The 25,100-nt window shown below is 45.7% G+C and overlaps 1 protein-coding gene across 1 annotated transcript in view; it reads right to left on the reverse strand.

Moving 5' to 3' along the window:
- The window catches only part of TGFB2 (transforming growth factor beta 2), an 85,587-nt gene extending 61,176 nt beyond the window's left edge, over nt 1-24,411 (reverse strand). The window contains exon 1 of the mRNA XM_035111355.3: nt 22,679-24,411. Within this exon, the coding sequence (XP_034967246.1) occupies nt 22,679-23,024 (346 nt within the window). The 5' untranslated portion in view covers nt 23,025-24,411. The remainder of the gene's footprint in view (nt 1-22,678) is intronic.
- Between the last annotated feature and the right edge of the window lie 689 nt (nt 24,412-25,100).

Here is a 25,100-nt window from a genome sequence, read left to right on the forward strand (position 1 = left end):
AAATATTTTCTTCCATTTCAAAACAGGAATGGTGTCAGTTAATTAGCAGCTATAGAAATGGCTGCTTTGGAAGTGTTTTGAGCAAAGGCTGTTCTCTGCAGTCGTAAGTAGATTAGTTAAACACCAGTGTGCTAGTCAGTCTTCCACTAGAACAGGAAACGATAGGGGCCTCCCCCATTTATACTAAGCATCCCCACATCCATTCAGATACATGGGACATCATATTTAGACTTTAAAAATCCTGCGCTCTGCCAAAAGAGTAACCATGAAAATGTCATTCATATATCTATATACACCAGCATGACTTTTTTCAGATGGAAATGCCAATGGAATCATAGAGTTGGAAAGGACCCCAAGGGTCTCCTTGGGATTCTGCAGTGCAATAATATTTTGCCCAGTGTGGGGCTCAAACCCACAACCCTGAGATTAAGAGTCTCACGCTCTACCAAATGAGCTGTAAATGCCTACCAAGAAGGACCAGTTCCTGACTTAGAGATGCTCCCTCACCCATCCCTCATTGGTGATCCCTGGAAGTCATTAAATCAATGGTAACAGAGAAGTGCTCTCTCACACAGTTTCTTTATTACAATATACCTTAGAGCAGGCACCCCCAAACTGCGGCCCTCCATATGTTTTGGCCTACAACTCCCATGATCCCTAGCTAAGAGGACCAGTGGTCAGGGATGATGGCAATTGTAGTCCAAAACATCTGGAGGGCCGAGGTTTGGAGATGCCTGCCTTAGAGGATTGATCCCTGACACTGCACCCAGGTTTGAGGGTTAAATCCCTGTATGTCACTGGGATTGAATCACAGTATGCCCAGAAGTCCTGCTTTGAGGCGGCCCAGGAAGCTCTGATAGGTCATTCATAAAAGGTACCAATGGCAACCAAGCTGCTTGGTTTGTTTGTACCCGTAACAAATCTGAAGCTATGGTCTTGGCTGGACTGGATGATCCCTTGGTAGGATTCATTATGCAAGGTTATGACCTGGATGGAAGACCCCCCAAATCCAACCAAATGGCCCAAAGTGACTACAATTTCCACTGCATCAGTTTACTTCCCAAGCAACTTCCTTGATATTATAGACCACGTCATGCAACTATCATCACGATTATCATCTGTTTACCCCATATAAAGCCAAACAACACATTTCTCCTTGGCACACAGGCCTCGTTCTGAAATCATATTGCTTCCAAGATGCCAGGCGAGGCTCGTACTTCTGTTGCCAGCTGACTCCATTTCTCTCGGTCAAAAGTGGCTGACGGATGTTATCCTTGCTTTTCTTTCTAATCATAGCTGCCTATTTGTAGCTCTTGGAAGATTTAGTGCTTATGCACGTAAAAAAGGTGCGAGTTTGCATTTGTTCCTGGAGAGCCTTTCAGATATACAGCCCACTTCGACTCTTAGATGAGTAACAGCTTTGGGAGAAGAAATGATGGAAAGGCATTAAAACATGTTTATTTGGAAGGTCTTCACGGTCAGATTATCATTTATTATGGGAAGGAGTGTGCGTGTAGAATACCAGAAAGGTACAGTGCATAAACTTGTGCTTATTTCCCTGAATTCTGAAACCACACGCTATTCCCATCTTGCTGCCATATGTTGCTACCAGATGACAACTGCAATCAAATGCTGCTACCAGTAACCTGCCACTCTGTTTATTTTTCCTTTATTTTTTTTTACAGCTCATGTAGAACTACAGCTCTGATGGTAATTCATCAAAGGCAAAGAACCACATTTCAAAAAGGTGTTCCAAAATACCTTGCAACTGGGGCTCTTTCTTGAAAGGGTGACTACAAATGCACAGTGCCATTTCTTCAACAGGAGCACAACCAAGCCCAGATGGCACTCATTTCACTCTCTTTTGCCTGGCCTGGCCAGATTTTATCCCTGAACTGCGATACAGCCTCCCCCCTGCCTGTATGCAGAGATTTTTTGAGGATAACGGGTAGAAACTTCTGGATTTTGCCTGGCTAGAACGTCACCTGCTGTACAAAGGTAAGCATCTCATGCATTGCCCCGCCCACCACTGGGCTTGCAGCTCCAGAAAGTCATGTGGCCTTCAGACTGAAAGAGATTCTAGAATCATAGAGTTGGAAGAGACCACAAGGGCCATCCAGTCCAACCCCCTGCCAAGCAGGAAACACCATCAAAGCCTTCCTGACAGATGGCTGTCAAGCCTCCGCTTAAAGACCTCCAAAGAAGGAGACTCCACCACACTCCTTGGCAGCAAATTCCACCGTCGAACAGCTCTTACTGTCAGGAAGTTCTTCCTAATGTTTAGGTGAAATCTTCTTTCTTGTAGCTTGAATCCATTGCTCTGTGTCCGCTTCTCTGGAGCAGCAGAAAACAACCTTTCACCCTCTTCCATATGATATCCTTTTATATATTTGATCATAGCTATCATATCACCCCTTAATCTTCTCTTCTCCTGGCTAAACATACCCAGCTCCCTAAGCTGTTCCTCGTAAGGCATCATTTCCAGGCCTTTGACCATTTTGGTTGCCCTTCTCTGGACATGTTCCAGCTTGTCCGTATCCTTCTTGAACTGTGGTGCCCAGAACTGGACACAGTATTCCAGGTGAGGTCTGACCAGAGCGGAATACAGTGGTACTATTACTTCTCTTGATCTAGATGCTATACTCCTATTGATTCCCCATCCCAGCTCAAGTAGCACAGTGAAGGACTCACATGAAGCCACCTTATACAAGTTCAGACCACTGCTCAGTGCAACAGAGCTCGATATTGTCTACACTAACTGGTGGCAGCTTCCTAGGGTTTCAAAAAAGGATCTCTCCCAGACCTGTATGGAGATGCTAGAGATTGAATCTAGGTTCTTCTGCATGCAAAGCACAAGCGTTTCCACTGAGCTACTGCCAGGAGGCAAATGGCCACACCATTGCAAACGCATCATGCCTCTGAATGGCACTTGCTAGGAATCGCAGGTGGGCAGCAAGCAGGCATCCTACAAGCATCTGGTTGTCCACTATGAGAACAGGACGCTGGACTAGATGGGACATGGGCCTGAGCCAGCAGAATGGTCTTATGTTCTTATGCTCAAAAATCCAGGGGGAGGAGAGGACATGGCGACGCTTATGTTGGCATCAGATCTACAACCAACCAGAACTTTGTGCAATCAGAAGTGCCATACTGCAAATGGCTGTTTGGAACTATTCTGAGAATAGCAGATGTAGAAGGTGCTGCCAGTATTCAAAGGAGTTGTGTGAGGGTTCAAATTGTGTAGGGGTGTGAGTGCCCACCCGCTCCTTTTCCCCTCCCTGTGACCAGGAACCCTGTGCAATAGGAATCCCAAATTGTGGGAGAGATTCTAACCATGTTCAGCTTGAAAGTGCTTAGTCTCTCCCTGCTGAGCTTCATTTTCAGTGAGCAAAAGGCAAGGGGAAGGAGCGGTTGGGGCAGGGCACACAGGGATGGGGACTGGGGGGGAAAATTGCACCATATTTGGAGCTCTCACACGCATCCATTTGGTTCTGCATGACAATAAAGGGCAAACTCTGATATCTGAAAGCAGCAGGAGGAAAAGAGATAGACATAGCTTTGAACGTCTAGAGCCTTGCTTTCTCCTCCTCTCTGCATGGGCACTGCCATAAATGAATGAGGGCAAGAAAGACAATGCCTTGTGCTCATGCATTGATGGAAAACCACAGAGGAACTTGCTGCTTTTTACTGTGGTCAATATAAAGGTAAAGGGTAAAGGGAACCCTGACCATTAGGTCCAGTCGCAAACGACTCTGGGGTTGCACTGCTCATCTCGCTTTACTGGCTGAGGGAGCCGGCGTACAGCTTCCATGTCATGTGGCAAGCATAACTAAGCTGCTTCTGGTGAAACCAGAGCAGCACACGGAAACGCCGTTTACCTTCCCGCCAGAGCGGTACCTATTTATCTACTTGCTCTTTGACATGCTTTCGAACTGCTAGGTTGGCAGGAGCTGGGACCGAACAACAGGAGCTCACCCCATTGCGGGGATTCAAACCGCCGACCTTCTGATCGGCAAGCCCTAGGCTCAGTGGTTTAACCCACAGCGCCATCCATGTCGTAGCCAATATACTATCCCCCAGAAGAGGCATTCTCAACCTGTTTGAGTTTGGGGGTTACAAATTGAAGCCAAATGTATAACAGTCCCTGATAATGCATGAATCAGACTTAGTGGTCATGGGTAAGAAGATTACGGTATCTACTTTTAAGATAGCAGCTCAAGACTTTCTGGCCTAGTGGAGATGCTCTTGTGTGCTTCTTTAAAAAAAAGTGGGGGGAGATTGGGGCCTTTTCTTGCAAGATATATGTAAGTCCAGTGATCCCACATTTTTGTCTGCTATTCTCCTTTCACCATAAACCTGCTTCTCCTGTTCTACTCTCTGTCCGCTGTCTTGTATAATGCTAAACCATAGCTCAGTGCTATGTAGGCAAGCCCGAGTGAAGAATCAGGCTCACAAACTACCCCACATGGCAGGGAGGAATTCAGCAAGTATTTAGTTTCACTTTTTTAAGGATCTTGGTTGAGCATTAGTAATGGTAAGTTGCTAAACAACATGACTTCAAACCATGAGTTATAGTGCTGGCTTATTGAACTAACCATTGTTTGTTCTAAACCAGTATTCCTAGGTTTGAACATAAGGCTAAGCTGAGATCCTTTCAAAAGTGAATTTTTATCTGGAGGGCCGAAGTTTGGGGATGCCTGGCCAAACCCCTTCTCTTGCCCATGTGACAGGTAGAAAGCCCAGCACTTTCCTTGTTCTCATTCAGGCTCATCCATACAGTGCTAAACCATGGTTAAACATCACATGGTTAAAAGGCATACAGATACACCTTAGGTGTTACAGTGGTACCTTGGTTTTTGAACGTCTCCATTTTCGAACACTTCGGTTTTTGAATGCCGTAAACCTGGAAATAAATGCTTCAGTTTTCGAACACGCCTCAGAAGTCAAACATGCCACGCGGCTTCGATCTTGAGTTTTCTGTCTTGAGTTTTCGGTTTTTGAATGTTTCGAAACTCGAACGGTCTTCCTGAACAGATTACGTTCAAAAACCGAGGTACCACTGTACAGTATCTCTTTTTATTTCCTTTGGCACCTCCCCATCGCTTTTGTGCCTATTAAAATGCGCCTGTTAGATATCTCAATTCTCTCAGTTGCTTCAAGTCAGTTCACAAACTTTTTATAATGTTGTACTGGAGTAGGAATATTTACTGCTTCCCTCTGAAGGTTTTTAAGGCTGAGCGGAAATGTAAGTTTTGATCGCATTCCACTTGCTATAACCTCTTCACCTCACAGACCATGTTGCTTTTCCTGGTGCATCCACTCACATGCCAACGTTTGTCCTGTGAATCTTTCAACTGTGCACATGCACACAATTTCTCCTCTTTTTGGGATTTCTGTTTTAAAATGAAGTAGCCGGCATCCTCACACAAACACACACACACACCCCAGATACCAGTCACCTAGGGATCTGCTCAAACCCACTTTGGCACTGAGCCCTTGTGTGTGCCTGACATTCCTTGTGCCTCTCTTGGTATCCCTACTGTTTCTATTGATAAGGATGCAAATCATTTCTGTGGACCTCTGTGTTAAGTATCAGAAGCCTGCCACACTTTGGAACATGGCACCAGTGTTTTCCATTCCTCACAGACCAGATACCATCCTCATATTTGTGAAGAGACGTAGACTTCTGCAATTCCCTACCTTCCAGGCAAGGCAGTGCGACAGATGCTCTGTTTTTTTACCCACAAAACTCTATCTGAGTCGACCAAGCTGCTGACTTGCAAATGCTGAATGTAAACAAAAAAACAGAATCAGAAAAACCAAAACGCCTTCGGCAGCAGTTGGGCTCCCTTTTAAATTTCAGGGCAGAGTTTTGAATGAGAGCATGCCAGTGTAAACACCCTGACACTGGCCAAACAAGGAAAATATCATGGGTTTCTATGAGATGGAGAAAGGGAGTTTGAAAGAATGAGAGATTTACTGCTGCATTTTGCTGCGTGTGTACAATCACCACCGGCAGACTCTCCCCAGGAAGTGTCGAAATTCCCATCCATCGCTGACACTGATCCAACCGCTAAAAATTAAATTATCTTTCCCAGAACATTCCAATTTGGGCTTTGGCAACAACATATGTTTTGATGCTGTTAAACAGATATACACGTACTATCTAAAACATATATAACACAGTGCTCTCTCCCAGGCAAGACTTCCCTCTTGGATTTTTCTGCAACAACTTTTTTTTTAAAAAAAGGAATCAATTGGACATGAAAAATCGAGTGGAGATTCGTATCACGAGATCTGGATCCAACCCCAAAAGATGAAATCCAAAATTGTGAAAGGAAGTAACAAATGGATCCTTACGAGAACCTGGCGTTATGAATGAATGCCTGCAGATGTGTCAGGGCAGATGGGGCATTTGTCGGTACAGTGTGAATTTGACAGTGAGGCAAAGAGCCAAACAAACGTGGCCAAGGTCAAATTCACAGCATTTTTCCTCCCCTCACTTTCCTCTTGCATTTGACTTAGAATAATGTTACCAGGGTTACTGAAATGCAATGTGCAAGCCAGTATTTTTTTTTTACTATCAACAACAGGATTTTGTTTTCAAACTTTTAGCTTTAAAATAAACACCATTCGAACAGTGTATAGAAATTTAAAGAGGGAAGGTACCTCAGAGGGCATCTAGTCCCACCTCCCCTGCTCAGTGCAGGAATCTGCAACATGATGGCCATCTAGCGTTTGCTTAAATACTTCCAGGGAAAGAAGTACAGTGGTACCTTGGTTTAAGAACAGCTTAGTTCATGAACAACTTGGATTAAGAACGCTGCAAACCCGGAAGTAGGTGTTTTGGTTTGTGAACTTTGCCTTGGAATAAGAACATGTTTTGCTTCCTGTTGAGTGTGTTCCATTGAGTCCCCTGCTGCTATGGGAAAGCATGTCTTGGTTTAAGAACGCTTTGGTTTAAGAACGGACTTCCGGAACGCATTAAGTTTGTAAACCAAGGTACCACTGTGCTTGACTTTAATGCAAAATAATATACAATGCAAATAGAGCTCTAGACTGCTACTCTGGAGTTGACCACAGGAACAAATTGCCAAGGTAGAAAAGAGTTAAGCATACTAAAATTTCCTTTGGAATGACTTCCTCAAGGCCTGACTGACCTTGTACATAAATGATTATGTACTGGAATCTTCCCCTCAAGTCACATTGGCTACAGATGATCAGAACCCTGTGCTTTCCTCTACAGCAGGAAACATCCAGATGTGGTTAGACTACAGCTGCTGGTTCAGGCTGATGCGAGGTTGAGTCCCAACAACATCTGGAGACCCAGAGGTTCCCCATGTCTGCTGTATAACATGCTTGAAGTACCTCAAACTATTTGCTCTGCAATTCCCTCTCAGGTTCTTATAGCACACATACGAGGAACCTTTGGCCTTCCAGATGGTGCTGAACCATAACTCCTATCATCCCAAGTTATTGGTCATGCTTGCAAGGGCTGCTGGGAGTTGTAGTTCAGCAACGCCTGGGGGGCCAAATGTTCTTGTTGTGGGATGGTTCAAGTCCTGTAGGGGTATGCATGCCCCTTGCTGTTTGAGCTGCTAGTGGGCTGAAAGCAACAGTGGTCCTGCCTTATTACAATGGTTGACCTTGCAATTCTTGCAACCAGGAGCCCAGGATTCCGAGGACTGGGGAAATCTGTGAACGCTTCCCACCAATTGCCTTTCAAGTAGGACAAATGTCCTCTGAACACTCCAAGGTTTTATCCTCTAATGTAGTGCCATTATGGAGAGATCACTTGAAACAGCAAATTCTCTTTTTAAAAGACACCAAGCTACTTGAACAATGACACAATACTGGCGGCCAGTTCTTGGGGAATTAGCTACAGAATTAATCACAGACCCCATGTTTACATGAATACAGTATTTTTAAAAAGATACCAACACTCATCACACACCAGAGATAATCATACAAAGATGCTGTGGCCACCATCAAGGATTTAGCTACCGACCCCCATCTGCCTTGCCCCTCAAAACTGTAAGTCTTCGAGAGGCAGTTCCCTCACTGCAAGAACTGAAGCTACAGGAAACCAGGCAGAGGGCCTTCTTGGTAGTGGCACCCGCCCTGTGGAACGCCCTCCCATCAGATGTCAAGGAAATAAACAACTATCTGACTTTTAAAAGACATCTGAAGGCATGTTTAGGGAAATTTTTAATGTTTGATGTTTTATCACGTTGTTGTTGTTGTTATTTTGGGAGCTGCCCAGAGTGGCTGGGGAAACCCAGCCAGTTGGGTGGGGTATAAATAATAAATTATTATTATTAATTGTTATTATTCTTTGGTGGGGGCACCCAGAGAAACGCCCACAAATGGTAAGTTAAGCAGTTGCTGGCATACAGCAATTGTGGGTGGTAATAAGTAAATAAATCATCTTGTTTTTTCCACAGACTCTTACTCAAGGATAGTTTATGCAATACATTGACTTTACTTCTGCCTTTGCAAAGTTATACATACTGTATGTGCAGTTACAAAGTGCCCCAATCCACCCTTCCACATGTTCTTGTGTGCGCGCAGGGCTTCCCATTTCAAAAGGGAGATCCTATCCACAGGCAGAACAATGAGCTCCCTCCGCTGAAAGAGTTGCTCCTTTCTGACAGAGTAACCTTCTGCAAGTATCAGAGCTCTCCTGACTTTTAGCAACTGATGACTCCGCAGATGTGTATTCAATGTCGGTCACTGGAATGGAAAGCCCAGCAGTGAAATGCATGGCATAGCACTCTGGTGCAGGGGTAGCTAACGTGGTGGCTCCTTTCGGATGTTCTTGGGGCTCTAAACTCCCACCATCCCTAACAACTGGCTAGGCTGATAGGAACTGTAGTCGAATCTGAAGGGCACCACTTTAGCTCCCCTGTTCTAGTGAATCACAACAGGGATGGAAGCATTGCTTGAAAACTTAAGCATCCATAATCCTAGGCTCATTCAGTCCTGCCACTTCTCAATATATGAATAGTGGCATTTGTCCTGAGGCTCCTGCCAGGATTCACTGACAGCTCGTTCTATACCTGGTAGGTGCAGGGAATCCCAGAAGCAGCGCGACTGTCTTCAAAGTGTATACCTGAACCTTGACTGACCAGGCAAAGGGAGACACAGAACACCAAGAGACAATTTTAACTACAGTGGTACCTTGCAAGACGAAATTAATTCATTCTGTGAGTCGCTTCATATAGCAAAAATTTCATCTTGCAAAGCACGGTTTTCCATTTACCCGGTTTACCCGGTCTACCTATTTAATTAATGCGTTCCTATTCGTCTTGCGATAGGAAACTTCGTCTTGCGAGACACCTTGCGCAACGCATAACACTTTCGTCTTGTGAGTTTTTCATTGCACGAGGCATTCGTCTTGCGGGGTACCACTGTAGTTTATTCAGCTATTGCAAAGAGGATGGGTACCAATTTGTTGGGAGCTGATTAAGGAAATGCAGGTGTATCTTTTTGAATTTAGTAAGTGAAGTGCTATTCCAGTTACAGCCTAGGAAAAAGAAATACGCTGCAGATATGAAGTTTAGGGAACCAGCTCAGCTCAGTTCATGTTACGTGAATGAATCATGGATTCCCACACTCCCTTCCTTCTTGTCTTGCAAAAAGACATCTGTCAGAGACGCTGTGGGCTTATATGTTCATTGTAGATTCTGCACTGAGTTAGGTTGCTGCACTCCCAAGATCTTTTTCAATGACATAATTCTTTGATTCTATGTAACCACAGGCTAACTATAGATGGGTGGTCTGTATTGTTTTATTAATACTATTGCTACGAGTTTGTCATGGCCTTTGGCTAGACCAATAAATTTATGAACTAGAATGTAACCACAGTTTGCCTTTACATTAAGCTGAGCAAACTATGGTTTGCTTGTGTACAAGCTAGTACTGGAAACCACACTGTGTCTATTTCTGATTTACAGATGCACTTTAGTTTGTAGTTACTGGACATAATTAGGATTTGCCATGACAGAGTCAAGGGTGCAATGAGAGAGGGAGGACGCACGGATTTATGACTTCTAATTCTGACATTCCTTTCCCCATCATACACATTCACTAAATGGCGCCCTTCCTATACTCTCTTTGTCCACTGCAGACGTTGCGTTCTTAGCCATTAAATCAAAATAATGTGGGAAAATTTTATTTTGTCAACAAAGAGAAACAACTACGGTATTAGAAACTGAACCATGCTGAAAAGCACAGTGATAGAAATCATGGATAGCATCTTTGCAAAAAGTAGCAAAAAAACAACAACAACCCCAGCCCACAGTTCCAATTGGGTTAGAGTTACACACTCTAAACAAACGGGCAAAGAAATGTGTTTAGTTTAAACAATGCTGTTGATGCACTTATTTAATTAAAATAATACCTGGGGAACATATCATTCCCATGCTGTAAAATGCCTTGGTTGGGAGAGAGAGAGAGAGAGAGAGAGAGAACAAAGTATAGCATATGGTTTTGCAACGGGAGTGGAAACATTGTGTATTCTCACTAATGACTTGTTTTGTCAAAGATGCACTGGGAACTTCCACTGAATCTGTAACAGAGAAAGACTTTGAGGCGAGAGACACTGTACAGGCCAAGGCAGCAGCGGGCCAACTGGAAGGGGCTCCTTAGCCTTTCCCAACCTGACCCCTTTCAGATGGCAACAGCTGTCAGCCCCAGAGGGCACAGTCATAGTAGTCCAAAACATCTGGAGGGCACCAAGTTGGGCAAGCCTGCTCTCAGATCACGCTATCCCTGAAAGCAGAAAAACTAAAAACGGAGGGCCTAGTATTTCATTTCCTATGTCGTCGATGGTTAGTAGCCCATGCTGCGTGAGGCGTTTTGGTAACTGTTCACTCCTCAGAAGGGAGGTGGAGTTCTGATATTAGATTCATCGTGCATAAAAAGTTCCTGGGTTCTCTGTCTACACTCTAGAGCAGAGGTGAAAATTAGGATCTTTATCAATGACTTGGATGATGGGCTTGAGGGCATCCTGAGCAAGTTTGCAGATGACACCAAATTGGGAGGGGTGGCTAATACCCCAGAGGACAGGATCACACTTCAAAATGACCTTAACAGATTAGACAACTGGGCCAAAGCAAACAAGATGAATTTTAACAAGGAGAAAAGTAAAGTACTACACTTGGGAAAAAAAAAAATGAAAGCCACAAATACAGGATGGGAGACACCTGGCTTGAGAGAGTTACATGTGAAAAGGATCTAGGAGTCTTGGTAGACCACAAACTTGACATGAGTCAACAGTGTGATGCAGCAGCTAAAAAAGCCGATGCAATTCTGGACTGCATCAATAGGAGTATAGCATCTAGATCAGGCATCCCCAAACTTTGGCCCTCCAGATGTTTTGGGCTACAATTCCCATCTTCTCCAACCACTGGTCCTGTTAACTAGGGATCATGGGAGTTGTAGGCCAAAACATCTGGAGGGCCGCAGTTTGGGGATGCCTGATCTAGATCAAGGGAAGTAATAGTACCACTGTATTCCGCTCTGCTCAGACCTCACCTGGAGTACTGTGTCCAGTTCTTGTCACCACAGTTCAAGAAGGATACTGACAAGCTAGAACATGTCCAGAAGAGGACAACCAAAATGGTCAAAGGCCTGGAAACGATGCCTTATGAGGGACGGCTTAGGGAGCTGGGTATGTTTAGCCTGGAGAAGAGAAGGTTAAGGGGTGATATGATAGCCATGTTCAAATATATAAAAGGATGTCATATAGAGGAGGGAGAAAGGTTGTTTTCTGCTGCTCCAGAGAAGCAGACACGGAGCAATGGATTCAAACTACAAGAAAGAAGATTCCATTCCACCTAAACATTAGGAAGAACTTCCTGACAGTAAGAGCTGTCCGGCAATGGAATCTGCTACCAAGGAGTGTGGTGGAGTCTCCTTATTTGGAGGTCTTTAAGCAGAGGCTTGACAGACATATGTCAAGAATGCTTTGAGTGTTTCCTGCTTGGCAGGGAGTTGGACTGGATGGCCCTTGTGGTCTCTTCCAACTCTATGATTCTAGGATCGAGCCGGCACCTGACATCACAGTGGTACCAAGTGACCCAAAGTATTTTTTACCACTTTGAGCAGCAGATTCCATTGGGGCTTGCTGTACAAGAAGTCCTGCTATGGGGAGGGGCTGGGTGCACTGCGGAGTCCCACAATTCTCACCATCAATCGGCTAGAGAACTGAGCGCCAGGGTAGCAAATTCAAGTCTTCATGGTTTTCATGAAATTGAATGGGACAGCTTTAAGTGGGTGACCCCCAGCAAGACTGATGGGTGGGGGGAACCCTATCCTCCCCCCCCCAATGGATCTCCCAGGGACAAGGGTAATCCCAACCACAAATGGAGCCCCTCTAGGCACAGAATTTTACTTTCTCCTGTATCAGGGAATGGCTGCCATTCACTCCTGTGATAAAAAGGAAACTGCTGCGTTTGACACTGAGGTACACACAAAACTTGCCCCCTCCCCTGTTGCGAGGTGGCCCAGGCTCTGCCGAAAATGTTCCCTGGGGAATGCTGTGCGTGTGACAGTCACTGCAATACTTTAAGTCCCCTATATCACACACACACACACACACACACACACCGATGTAGATGGGCATTTTGTCAATGTTTATTTACACAAATCATTGTGACAAATGTTCTTAAACTGTGTACTTTAATCTTCCCCTCCCTTGAGCATTTGTCATTTCATAAATATTTTTGTCAGATATTGAGGTAAGGATGGAAGACAGTTGTGCCCGATGAATTTCTTGGCTATTGGATGGCCCTCTCTAACTCTTAATGCTTTTGCAGAAACTGCAAGGTTTTTATTCTGTTATTCTGTCTTCATGAGCTCTAGAAACTTTACAATACACACATTATATTGATGGGCATTTTGCCAATATTCTTCTCAGAAATGAGTTAAAACTCAAAGAATCTTGCAATTCTCTATGAAACGTCAGGTTCTTATGAGCTACAAAGGTTACTTCAGGTCATGCAGATTCCGACACTCCTTGCTCCCACTCCACACAAAAAATCATTCTGAAGTCTCTTAAAAGTCAATAGGAATAGTTTGGCGAATCATGACTAAATCCTAATGATTACAATGAACAGCTCCAATTCCATACACATCTACCTGGGAGTAAGTCTCAGTGGATTCAACAGGCATGTCATCTGTCATGGATGCTTTAGCTGAGATTCCAGCATTGCAGGGGGTTGGACTAGATGACCCTTAGGGTACCTTCCAACTCTACAATTCTATGCACATATTTAAGCACACCTAGCTTTAAGCACATATATTTAAGCCAGGCATAGGCAAACTTGGCCCGCCAAATGTTTTGGGACTACAATTCCCATCATCCCTGACCACTGGTCCTGTTAGCTAGGGATCATGGGAGTTGTAGTCCCAAAGCATCTGGAGGGCCGAGTTTGCCTATGCCTGATTTAAGCACACCTAGGTTATGCAGAATAGCTATGGATATCAGGGTAAGGGAGAAAGTCCATCAACCCCCAACAGTCAGAAGAGCAGACCCCCAAGTCCATTTAGTCTGGCATCCCTTTTCCAACAGTGGCATGTAGGCAATAGCCCCCCCCCCAGGTGAAAACAACGACTACTTCACCCAGAGACAGCTCATACATTTGACGGCTGGGATCTTGGAACACCGCAATAGGGAACCTGTGACCCACCAGATGTTACCATTTCTATTAAGATATTCTTTATTGGAGATCCAATTACTCTTTTCATAATTTAATAAGGAGCAGTGGAGAACCCTGACCCTCTTCCTCTAAAAGCCTAAGCCAATTTAATGTGAAGGCACTTTTCCTCTCAGCAGATCACTGTCCCTGGTGACTATAGTTTTCACTTTTTACACTAGAGGGTTCTGGTACAAATTGTACTTACAGCCTATAAACCTTTCCCAGATATGACTCATTTTCAAGTGTCTGGATTTAAGTCTCTGTTCCAAAATGAGAGAAGCTCATCTGAAGCCAATTCCCCCAATAGGCTCAGAATTAAAGACATGTTCTACCATTGGCACGTGTGGTGGTGTCCCGTGAAAATGTCATAATGCATGTTTTGCGTAGCAGTGCCAACTGCAGACAATGGGGAGAAGATGCACTTCATTTTTCAAGTCTCTGCATTTAAGTCTCCACTCCAAAACGTTACTCCAGGCAACTTCTCAGGAGGGTCAGAATCCAGGTCCCAGCATTGGTTAGCTTCTTTGCTTGCAAGCCACCTTAGATATTTTATTAAAAGGGTATAGTATAAACGCCAACAATGAATAGTAAACTGTCATGCACGGTGATATTCTATGATAATATTATATATGATAATATTATAATGATAATATATGGGCAGCATTGCCAGCTGCAGAGAATGGTGAAAAAGGATAGTCACCTGATGAAGATGCCTTGAGAAGTGGTGGCTGCTGCCCTTTGGGTAGAAGGCAAGGAGAGCAACAGTAAGTGGACCAGCCTCCACTGGTTGAGGTACCAAATCTGAGCATCTGAGGCAATGGAGTGACACAGCAGGCCACTGTGGGGCACACCATGCTTCACTCACTTGTCAAGGTGGCCTCTCTGTCTCACAGGGCATTCAAAGTTTCAGAGAAGATGATCCCACAACTTTCCTAAGCAACATATTAATACAAACATAGCCAATTTGGTGACCTTCAGATGTTGGTGGATTACAGCTCCCATCAGTAACAGCCAGCATGGCCACCGGAGAGGGATGGTAGGCATAGCTGCCAAGTTATCCCTTTTTTAAAGGGATTTTCCCTAGTGCTAAATAGGCTTCCTCGCGAGAAAAGGGAAAACTTGGCAGCTATGATGGTAGGGCATGTTGCCCATACACCGTTGTGGAGGGCACTACTCTGGCTACCATGTATTAATGATTCGAAATCTGTTTTGGCAAGACTTGAGAACTCATTGCACCTTACCCATCTCCTTCAAATGTGCTGATCAAAAATTATGTCCTCAAATTCCAGCAGATTCCTGACTAGTCTAGTCTCTGCATCTTAGTTAAATTCTAGAATTCACTCCTGCAAGAGGTAGCACTGGCCACCAAATTGGATGCGTTTAAAATAAATTCAGACAGGTTCGTGGAAAATAACGCCTATCAAAGGCTACCAGCCATGGTGGCTATGTTCTAGCTCAGGCATCCCCAGACTTCGGCCCTCCAGATGTTTTGGACTACAATTCCCATCATCCCTCACCACTGGTCCTGTTAGCTAGGGATCTATGGGAGTTGTAGGCCAAAACATCTGGAGGGCCGCAGTTTGGGGATGCCTGTTCTAGCTCCACTTTCAGAGGCAGTATGCCCCTCAAGGCAAGTTTCTGATTCACAAATTGGGAGAACGCTGTCAGGTCTTGCTTGCAGGCTTCCCATACTTCTGGTTGGACATTGTGAGAACAGGATGCTTGACTAGGTGGGCCACTGGCCTGATCCATCAGGCTCTTCCTATGTTCTTTGCTATGCATCTGTCCACCTATCGGGCACCTGTTACAAGGAGCACTTAATCTTACTTCCGCATGAAGAAGAGGAATGTCACTCCACACCAATACGTCCCTCCTCCAAACACCAGAGCAGCAGCAGCACACTTTCTGAAGCTGTGATACTCTCAGTGTCTCCTATTCCCTTCAGCCACCTCGCATTCCCATGACCCAAATTCCTCGCAGCCCAAATCCTTACTGGAAGTGAGTTCCACAGAATCCAGTTACTTCCCAGTAAGTGTGATTAGGGCTGATACCTTAATTCCCCCATTATCCATTCCACCCTGGCGGGGCTGTGTAACCCTCTGGAAAACAAAAGCCCACAGCTACTTCTGTACTGTACTAGTAACCCAATTCCTCTGAAGACAAGAAACCTACACACATATAAACACTAGTAAATCAAATCCTTGTTGATAAAGTAGAAACATGCCATTGTATGTAGCTGGTTTATAATGTTTTCTTTCATTAGGTAAAATACTCAGCAAAGGGGGGGAGACGACGTGAAGCAAATATTCATGCAACAGAGCTAATGGAAGGATAAATCACACCAGTGGCTCTCATAAAATTGAGGTGTAGACTAGAGATTCAATTTAAGGAGTACGGTTGTGCAGGGGGTGAACTGTTCTGCATTAAATTAGTTAACTTTCATGTGGAACTGCTACGAAAAGTATAAACAGTTGCAGTTTTTCAGGACTCTGTAAATTTATATCCCAACGTCCAAACTTCAAAGGGGTAAGTTATTCTCTAAACTTAAGCCCAGCTCTTACTCAAGCAAAACTCTCATTACAGAAAGCAAAGTTTTTCCTCGGTGAAAGGAGAAAGAAAAGACATAATTGGTCTTTTTATAGCTATTAGAAACAAGGTGTACAACTCAGGCTCTGGAAAGGTACATTGATAATTCTCTGGAGGAGGAACTAAATTCCCTTGCCATCCTAATTTCCCTTCCAGTGTTCCATCCTAACACTGAAACCATGAATGTGGTCCTGGTTAACCTCAGGGCTAAAAGAAATTATGTAAAAGATGCAGTCCCATAATTTAAAGGTCTCTAATGGATCAGAAGATCTGGAATGTTTTTACGCGGCTACATGGTGGGAATTTTTTTCTTACACTTTTGGAACCGATACACAAAAATCTGCCCCAAATGAGGAAACTCTGGTTGTCCTGATGAACTCTTATCCTCAATGCCCTATGTATGATATGAGATTTGCTTTTATATTCCCCTCCTGTAATCCTGTTATTTTTTTTAAATACAGTAAAGTTTATTAAAGGAAGAAGAAGAGGAGGAAGAGGAAGAGAGGGAGAGGAGAATTGATCCTATAACTACCGGTAATGCCAAAAGAGGGAGAGGATGCAATTCACATCCACTAAAAGCTAGAGAGGCTTTGTTATTGCATTCAAATGGATGACTGATGTTTGGAACCAAAATACTGCACCAGATTTTGCTTCATCAGCACTTAAACTACCAAGACCAGCCCTATCCCACACAGTTCTGCTTGTGATTCATGCATCCATGTTTATGGACTGCCTATCAAATGATGACCTACATGTGTTAATAATAGCCATCAAAGATGTAATACCCCACATTTCGCCCTTCCAATATCATGTTTTATATCCTCTTACATCATTTCAAACATAATACTTTCAATAGACTCCATCCGCACACTCGGGGACAAGTAATCAAGCGTGCATTTATTTCTCACTCATTTAAAAGCTGTTTAAGGTCATCCTACAGGACTGCAATGGGGAACCGGTGGACCTCTAGATCAGGGGTCCCAAACTAATGCCCGGGGGTTGGATGCGGCCCAATCACCTTCTCAATCTGACCCACGGATGGTCCAGGAATCAGCATGTTTTTACATGAGTAGAATGTGTCCTTTTCTTTAAAATGCATCTCTGGGTTATCTGTGGAGCATAGGAATTCATATTTTTTTTCAAAATATAGTCCGGCCCCACACAAGGTCTGAAGGACAGTGGACTGGCCCCCTGCTGAAAAAGTTTGCTGACCCCTGCTCTAGATGTTAGTGGGCTACAATAATTCCCATCATTCCCCCGACCATTTGCTCTTCTGTCTGGGTCTGATGGGAGTTGGGAGTCCAACTACAGCAGAGGAGCCCCAGGTTGCCCGTCCTCACTATACAGGACAGCTTACTCTCTGGGCATCTTACCAAATCACCAGCCATGAAGGCATCTTCTGCTTGCAAGATGCCCAGAGCATCTAGTTAGCCACTGTGGCAACAGGATGCTGCACTAAATGGGGCCTTTGGCCCAATCAACAAGATCTCTTCTTATGTTCTTAAAATTATAATTCCACACACAATCAACACAGGTTTTGCAGCCAGAGAGCAACGAGTCCTTCAGAGGTAAGGAGGAACACAGGTACAGTGGGGCTGCAGGGACACATGTTAAGCCCCTCCCCCAAGGCTTCACAACTGTTGTATCTATGGAGGCTCCAGGGGGGTTGAGAAAGCCTGGGAGATCAGGGTTCTCAATCATGTTGCCTGGGGTTCCTTCCAACTCTACAGCTCTATAATTCTATGATTCCAGTGACTGCTCACTGGAAGGACAGATCCTGAAGCTGAGGCTCCAATACTTTGGCCACCTCATGAGAAGAGAAGACTCCCTGGAAAAGACCCTGATGTTGGGAAAGATTGAGGGCACAAGGAGAAGGGGATGACAGAGGATGAGATGGTTGGACAGTGTTCTCAAAGCTACCAACATGAGTCTGACCAAACTGAGGGAGGCAGTGGAAGACAGGAGGGCGTAGCGTGCTCTGGTCTACGGGGTCACAAAGAGTCAGACACAACTAAACGACTAAACAACAACATGATTCCTAGATAAAGAGAACTGCTATTTATGTTTGTGGTGTTTATCTAGAGCAGGCGTGGCAACCTTTGGCCTTCTAGATGTTCTTGAACTACAAATACCGTACCATCTACCTCACCAAACATGGCCAGTGCTTTTTTTCTCTTAAAAATGTTTAGGGCTACTCTCATTTTCCTACTCATATTGAAATACTGCCTCTCGATGAGGCCAAACTTAGATTCACAAAATGTTTAGGGGCATACGTACCCCTGCACCTCCCCAGAAAAAAAGCACTGAACATGACCATTGGCCATGGGAGTTGGTCAGTAACATCTGGAGGAACAAAGGTTCCCCACCCTTGATCCACAGCTATAGGACCCATGGAAGTCCATTAAGCTTTTTCCATTGACCTCCATTGACCTCCATTATACTGTAGTTGTGAACTTTGTGTAACCTCAATTGCAGCAAATTTGAGACTTGTAAGGGAGACCCAGAGCACAGCTAATGAAAGGATGCCCCGAGCCACTCATGGATATTTCCTTGCCTGTATCTTAGAAATCTAGGCCTGTTAATTCCTGATACACGTTGATTTCCATGCCCAACCCGAGTCACTGTCTCCTTTTGTGCTCCCACAGACCATCATGCAAAAAAGCCCAGTGCCCTTCGATTCCCTTGGTGCAAACTATCGGGCAAAACCTTAACACAACTTCGCTTTGAGCCTTAAACTAACAGCACGTGAAAAGATTAATACGAATAAATTCTGAGCTAATCAGATCCCTTCTTTAAATGTTGACACAGTATTATTTATATCCCATAAATACCTTCTTGACTAAAATTCATCCCAGGAGATTGGCAACGTGCCAGGGCTATTCATATTTACTGTATTTATATAGTACAGTTGGCCAAGGATAATATTTAAGACAAAATATGCCCTGGGATATATACAATATCTCTTTGCGTTTTCCTTTTAAATCTCTCCATTGCTAAAAATATTTAGACTGAATGTTACAAATGTCCCACAAAGACCTATCAGGGATCTGCTTAGTGATATATAGCCGACTGTGAGTATAATTAGAGCATATTTGCAATACTTGGGCCATAGTCAGTTACCAAATGCTAACATCTCTGTGGTAAAAAGGGGGTTGTTTTTTTAAAAAAAAAGAACTCTGAATGATGGCTCTTTCCCATGCCTTTCACTCTATGACCTCAGTGTGTTTGCAGAGATCGCCTTTCTCTTCCCGCATCACTGCCTTCTCAACTAATGCAGGAACTGGAGAGTTAAAAAGGGGGGGGAGACCCACCACCCCCTAAGTCTGAAGGAAATTGTACAAAGCAGTCCAACCCTGCATTTTCAATTCACTCATTCAGATTATATGTTTCTTCTTGGCTGTATATATTTTTTTCTTCCTTAGAATGGCTTGTCCAGCCCAGCGTATATAACTAGACAGTGGAAAAACAGTTAACCCACTTACTGTGATCTTCCCAACCAAGCATTTCCACAGTGAGGCTGGCTGAAGCTGGAGAAGGGGCCTCAGCTCTTAAACTCATGATGCTCTCTATTGGCGGGTACCTGCAATATCCACACTTGTCCTCCAAGGGCTGCTTCGCCTACAGCCGAAGCTTTGGAGGAGATTCTCACAGGGTTTTTAATTATTCCCGGGATCGCAGCTTGGATCGTTTACATTCTCCAGAAGGCAATGTTTAGCCAGGCTAGCGTTGCCTCTTTACGGGGCGGGGAGGAGAAGTGTGGTTGGAAAGATGTCCGAAACAAAACAAAACAAAAAACCTCCAGCTAAAAGGTGATAAGCCTAGATCAAGAGGCTGCTAAGATTATAGATTGGCTGGTAAACATTCTCAGAGCACAGACTCATGCGGAACAAACAAAGAGATCTCCATTGAGCCAGCGGAAGATCAGTGTGGGTGGGTGAAACGTCTATTTAAGTGGGGGGGGGCAGCCTTGCCGTTCTCTACTGTGTCTCAATATTATTGCTACAAATTACGCTGCGCATACCCACTTAGCTCCAGCACACTTGACAAAGTCTTCCTTCCCTCCGGGCAACAAAGGTGGAGCACATTTATCACAGACATTCTGGATGGTGCCTTAATTGCAATAATAAAAACCCTTTGATTGCCAGCGGTGTCCTCTTCCAGAGATTGTCATTTTTAACAAATAAAAAAGGGGGGGAGGCAGCAGCACAGGTAGAAAGGGGGGGTTCTGAGATCTCTGGCTGGCATCCTGGGACTCTCGCTAGCAAGCCCCAGCAAGCCTCAAAAAGCTACACCTTGGTTGCCTTCAAAATAAATACAAGAGGCTACAATTAGAAAGTCTAGGCTAAAGCTGCCAGGGTGGCTGCGTTACGCATTTCGGAAAGAGGTATGCGCTTTTCAGAGACAGACCAAGTATACGAGTATCAAATAAAGTTATAGGGGTTGGGGGGGAAGACTGGAAAACAAATCAGGGAAAAGAAACACTTATCCTAGGCATGTAGTAAAGCTGCCTCGTTTTTTTTCTCATACGAAGTTTCCTACAATGATCGACATTGGGGTTTAATTTTCTATGTATTCTTCCCTTCCTTCCTTCCTATCCACCCACCCCAGCTGGCCAAAAAGGTGAACTGACTACAGTGGAATGTGAACGGGTCCATTTTACAGCTGAAGAGACTAAGGCTGCTATCCTATGTGTAAGTCTCGTTGAACGCAGTGGAACTTACTTCTGAGTAAGCTTGTAAATTACTGCACAGCAAGGCTGCAATCTAATGCACACTTACTCGGGCACAAGCCCCGTTGGCCTTAATATTCTGAGTAAATGCACAGAATTCCTCAGAAAGGCTGCTAGACAAGAGTCGGCCGGCCAAAGCCAAACCAGCAAGTCCAAGTCAGAGGTGGGATTTGAATTCACGTCTCCCACCTCCAAACACTAAGTCTCTGGACCACAGTGGCTCTGGCCCAATGCACAGAGCCAGCTCTTTCAAGCTTTAATTTATTTTTCAGAAAAGAGTGCACATAATCAGTTCCAGCTGAAGCCTTCACAGACTGCGTCCAGGAAGCTGGACTTAAAAAAAAAGAATTAAGGGAGTATCATTTTGTACCTGGAAATAAGGTCACCACAAATGGGAATGACTAAATTGAAAATAGGATCTAAAGAGGCACTTCCTGGAGGATCTGTCCTTTTTTTGCTTGTACCAATTGCAGCAGCCAGCTTCAATAGAAACTTGGTTTTGGGGTGGATACACTACTGAGCTAGATTGTGCCCCTCTCTCCAAGGTACAGTACATTGAAATGGACTGCTGCTCATATCAGACACAAACCAGCAGTGGGAAGTGAAGTGATCAACTTTGGAAGCTACCAACTGAACTGAAGGGGGGGGGGGAGGCTAGGCAGGTGATAAGAAAAGAGCTGAGAGAATACTTTGCCGTGGGGTGGGGTGGCTTTAACAAAGTAAACTAATCCTATTAAGGGGAAAGTTTGCTGACCCAGGTGTTGGCAAAATACTAAGGGGAAACATACACTGATTGCTGCCTGGCTAGGGGCAGGCAAAGACTCGGGATGGAGAGCATCCAGGGAGAACAGATTGAGAAGCCACTGTTCCCACCCAAAGTGGGGGCGGAGGGGAGGGCTTTGAAAAATAAACAGAGGGAATTTGAGGATGAGAACAGATAAGGAGGCTTATTAATGTATCTGGCATCGGAAGGCACCAGGCACTGCCAAAAACTATGGGAGTGAGGCAGGAGCATTGCCAGATGTCCCCTTCCTTTCGAAGGGTGATCCCCCGGTGCTTAGATTCCAAAATGAGAGGTGCCAGAGACAAATCTTAGGTGGGAGTCGCGCAGTATTCCCAGGAAGCCCTTAACTCTGGATCTCGGATTTGCTGTCCAGTAGAGAGGCAAAGGAAAAGCACTCTGCACATGCTCTGGAGAATGCCCTTCTAGAGACTATGTGTCATGTGCCACACCTAAGGTCCCACACGGAAAAACAAGGGGGAGGGTGTGATCCCCAAGACACAGGAGCCTGATCTCAACATAAACCCCAGCGAAGATCCCAGATTTCAGTTCCTTAGACCTCCCTCTGGTGCAAAGGTGCTTCATTCACCTTGCCCTCTCCGTATCTCATCTCCACCCCAGCATCACAGAACCAGATCTGGAAAAATATTTAAAATGCAGAAATATTTTAAATTATTAAATATTCTTAGACGCAACCCCAAATTTTATTTCATTCTTGGGTAGCTGTACCCCTGGGCTGCGTTTAAACAGCCAGGACAGCCTATACTGTTATTGTTTTCTAGAGATTTTGATCCGGCAGCAGCCCTTAGCAAGTCTCGCTGTGACCGCGTGCGCGTTTTCTGCCCCCAAACAAGCGCAGGCGCGCGCATTCGCACTTACTTGCGGAGTGGAAAGTATGCTGCATGTCTACTTTGTAAACCTCTTTGGCGTAATACTCCTCGTCGCTCCTCTCCTTCTCGCAAGAAGCTGCCCTGTGGTTCGCCTTCTCCTGCAACAGGTCCCTGGTGCTGTTGTAGATCGAGATGACCTCCGGAGGAACCTCCTCGGGCTCCGGGTACTCTTCCGGAGGGCTGTTGAGTTTCAGTTTGCTCAGGATCTGCCCCCGGATCGCTTCGATCCTCTTGCGCATAAACTGATCCATGTCGAGGGTGCTGCACGTCGACAGGGCGAAGGCCACCGTGGCCAGATCCAAGGTGAGAAAGACGCTCCACAGGTAGCAGTGCATTTTTAGGAAGGTTTAGAGAGAAAGCACCAAAAAGCGCGCTTTTTCACTCTTCACCTTCTCACCTACCAAAAAAAATTAAGTGACCGGTTTCCCCCCCTCCCCCCTCCGGTCTTCTTCCTTATGTGGACGCGTGAGAATAAGGCTGAGATTATATATATATATATATTATAGATTTTGGAGAGAGGGGAGGAATGCAACAGATCGCTAGTCCAAACAGTAGCTTGCACCGGATTTCTGGCCTCCAAAATGCTGGGATTTGGGTCGCAAGATCGCGAGCAGCCGTGGCGTGGCAGCAGAAGCAGCAAGTTCAACCCGGCAGTCGCTTCTTATTAAAAACTGCAACAGGTTGATGAGCGGTTTTTCTTTTTTTCGAAAATAGCTGCAACAGGTTGCAAGGATTTTCTTTTAAGCAGGTTGTTACCACCACAGCAAACAGATTGCAAATCAGCAATGGTGGCTGCGCTTCCGCCAGAAAGGGGGGGGGGGAGAGGGGCGAGACTGATAATAAAAAAACCCCGAAAGAATAATAATAATCACGTCAATAGTTTCTTAGAGAGCTGAAGAGGTTTGGGCGGGTGGAGAGAAAAAGAGAGGCAACTGGCCACCAGTTCAACTGCGGGCTTCCGAGACGTGGATCTCCGGCTTCCCACGAGCTCTCGCGCTCCTCAACTGAGATGGCACCGGCTGGTAGTCGGAGGGAAGCGCGTCCAGGGGGGGATGCCGCCCCCCGGTCCTCCTCCTCCTCCTCCTCCTGCCAGAGACAGTCCGCAGCTCCCCCTTTGGCCGAGGGGCCGGCGCCCCACCGCGCTGGGAGGCGGCAAGCGCCCACGTGTGTGCGTGTTTGTATGGATGCGTGTGCGCGCACGCCGGGGGAGCAGCCGAGCCGTGCCAGGGGCGCGCGGCCGGGCGCCTTAAGGTGGCTGCGCCGGGTTCCCCGCCGTCTCCTGCACCCGCGTGGAGCTGCTCCTCCTTTTCCCCGAGCCCGCGGGCTGCTCCTCTCGCTATTCCTGCTGCTTTTTGCGCTCCCCAAGCAGCCAGCTAGTCTCCCTCCTCTCCTCTGGCTACTTCAGGCTGCCCGACTTTTCCAGGAGCTCCCTCCTCTTCCACAATTAAAAAACAAAAGGAGAGGAGAAGAAAAACTCAAGACACACAGTCAACCGAGCTGAGCTGCTCCTTCCCCAACCTCTTTCTTTTTTTCTTTCTACTGGACTGCAAGAGCCGGAGTCTTCCAGGCAGTCTCTCTCCTCCTCCTTCGCTTGGCACCTTCCTCCCCCGAGTAGGTGCTTTCTTGCTGCTGCCCAGGACTTCTTCCTCCCCGGCTTGAAGCGCAGCCCCAGGTCCGCCCCTTTCGCCGCTCCTGCCCTAACGAGAGAGAGACCCTTTCGCCGGCCGAGAGCAACATCGCGGGCTTGGGCCGGCAGAGGGAGAATTTATAAGGGCTGCCCGCACCGCGTGTGCGCGCGTGTGCTTGGCCTCCCCGACGAGGTGACGCGCGGGGGTTGCCGGCGGAGGCGGCGGAAGATTCCTCCGCCGTCGCTTTCTGTCACTGGTGGTGCCGAGGCGCCCCTCGACCCCGGGGCCTGGGAAGGAGACGGGGAGCCCCGTCCACGGCCAAGGGAAGAAGTTTCCTTGGGCCAGGCGAGCTCTCAACATTAAAACTTCCTCCTTTATGGAGAGAAAGGGCTCACTATTTCACGCGTCTTGCCCCCCCTTATGAAATAAAGGAATGCGGTGAGATTTAAGGAGCCCCTACTTTTAAAGTCAGCTTCGAAAAGATGAGAGGCTATGCAAAAAGTTGGTTTCCACCGGGATGCCAACTTGAATAATATTTTTTGGGGGGGGGAGTCAGGTAAGCCCCGCCCTGCATAATTGGACATGTGCATGCACACCATTTGAATGACAAAGCCCATCAACTTTGGAGGGGAGGGGAGCCCTCTCAAATATTTAATATTAGGGGGCCAAAGGGACCTCGGCTCCTGGGAGTTGGCTCCTATGGTTCCCACCTCTTTTTGCCATCGGAAGGAGCCATATATATGACATAAAACATGTCTCCCGTGTCCGTCTTTAGAGCCACCA

The sequence above is a fragment of the Zootoca vivipara genome, chromosome 3 (genome assembly GCF_965207765.1).
Source record: "Zootoca vivipara chromosome 3, rZooViv2.hap1.1, whole genome shotgun sequence".
Taxonomy (NCBI): Eukaryota; Metazoa; Chordata; class Lepidosauria; order Squamata; family Lacertidae; genus Zootoca; species Zootoca vivipara.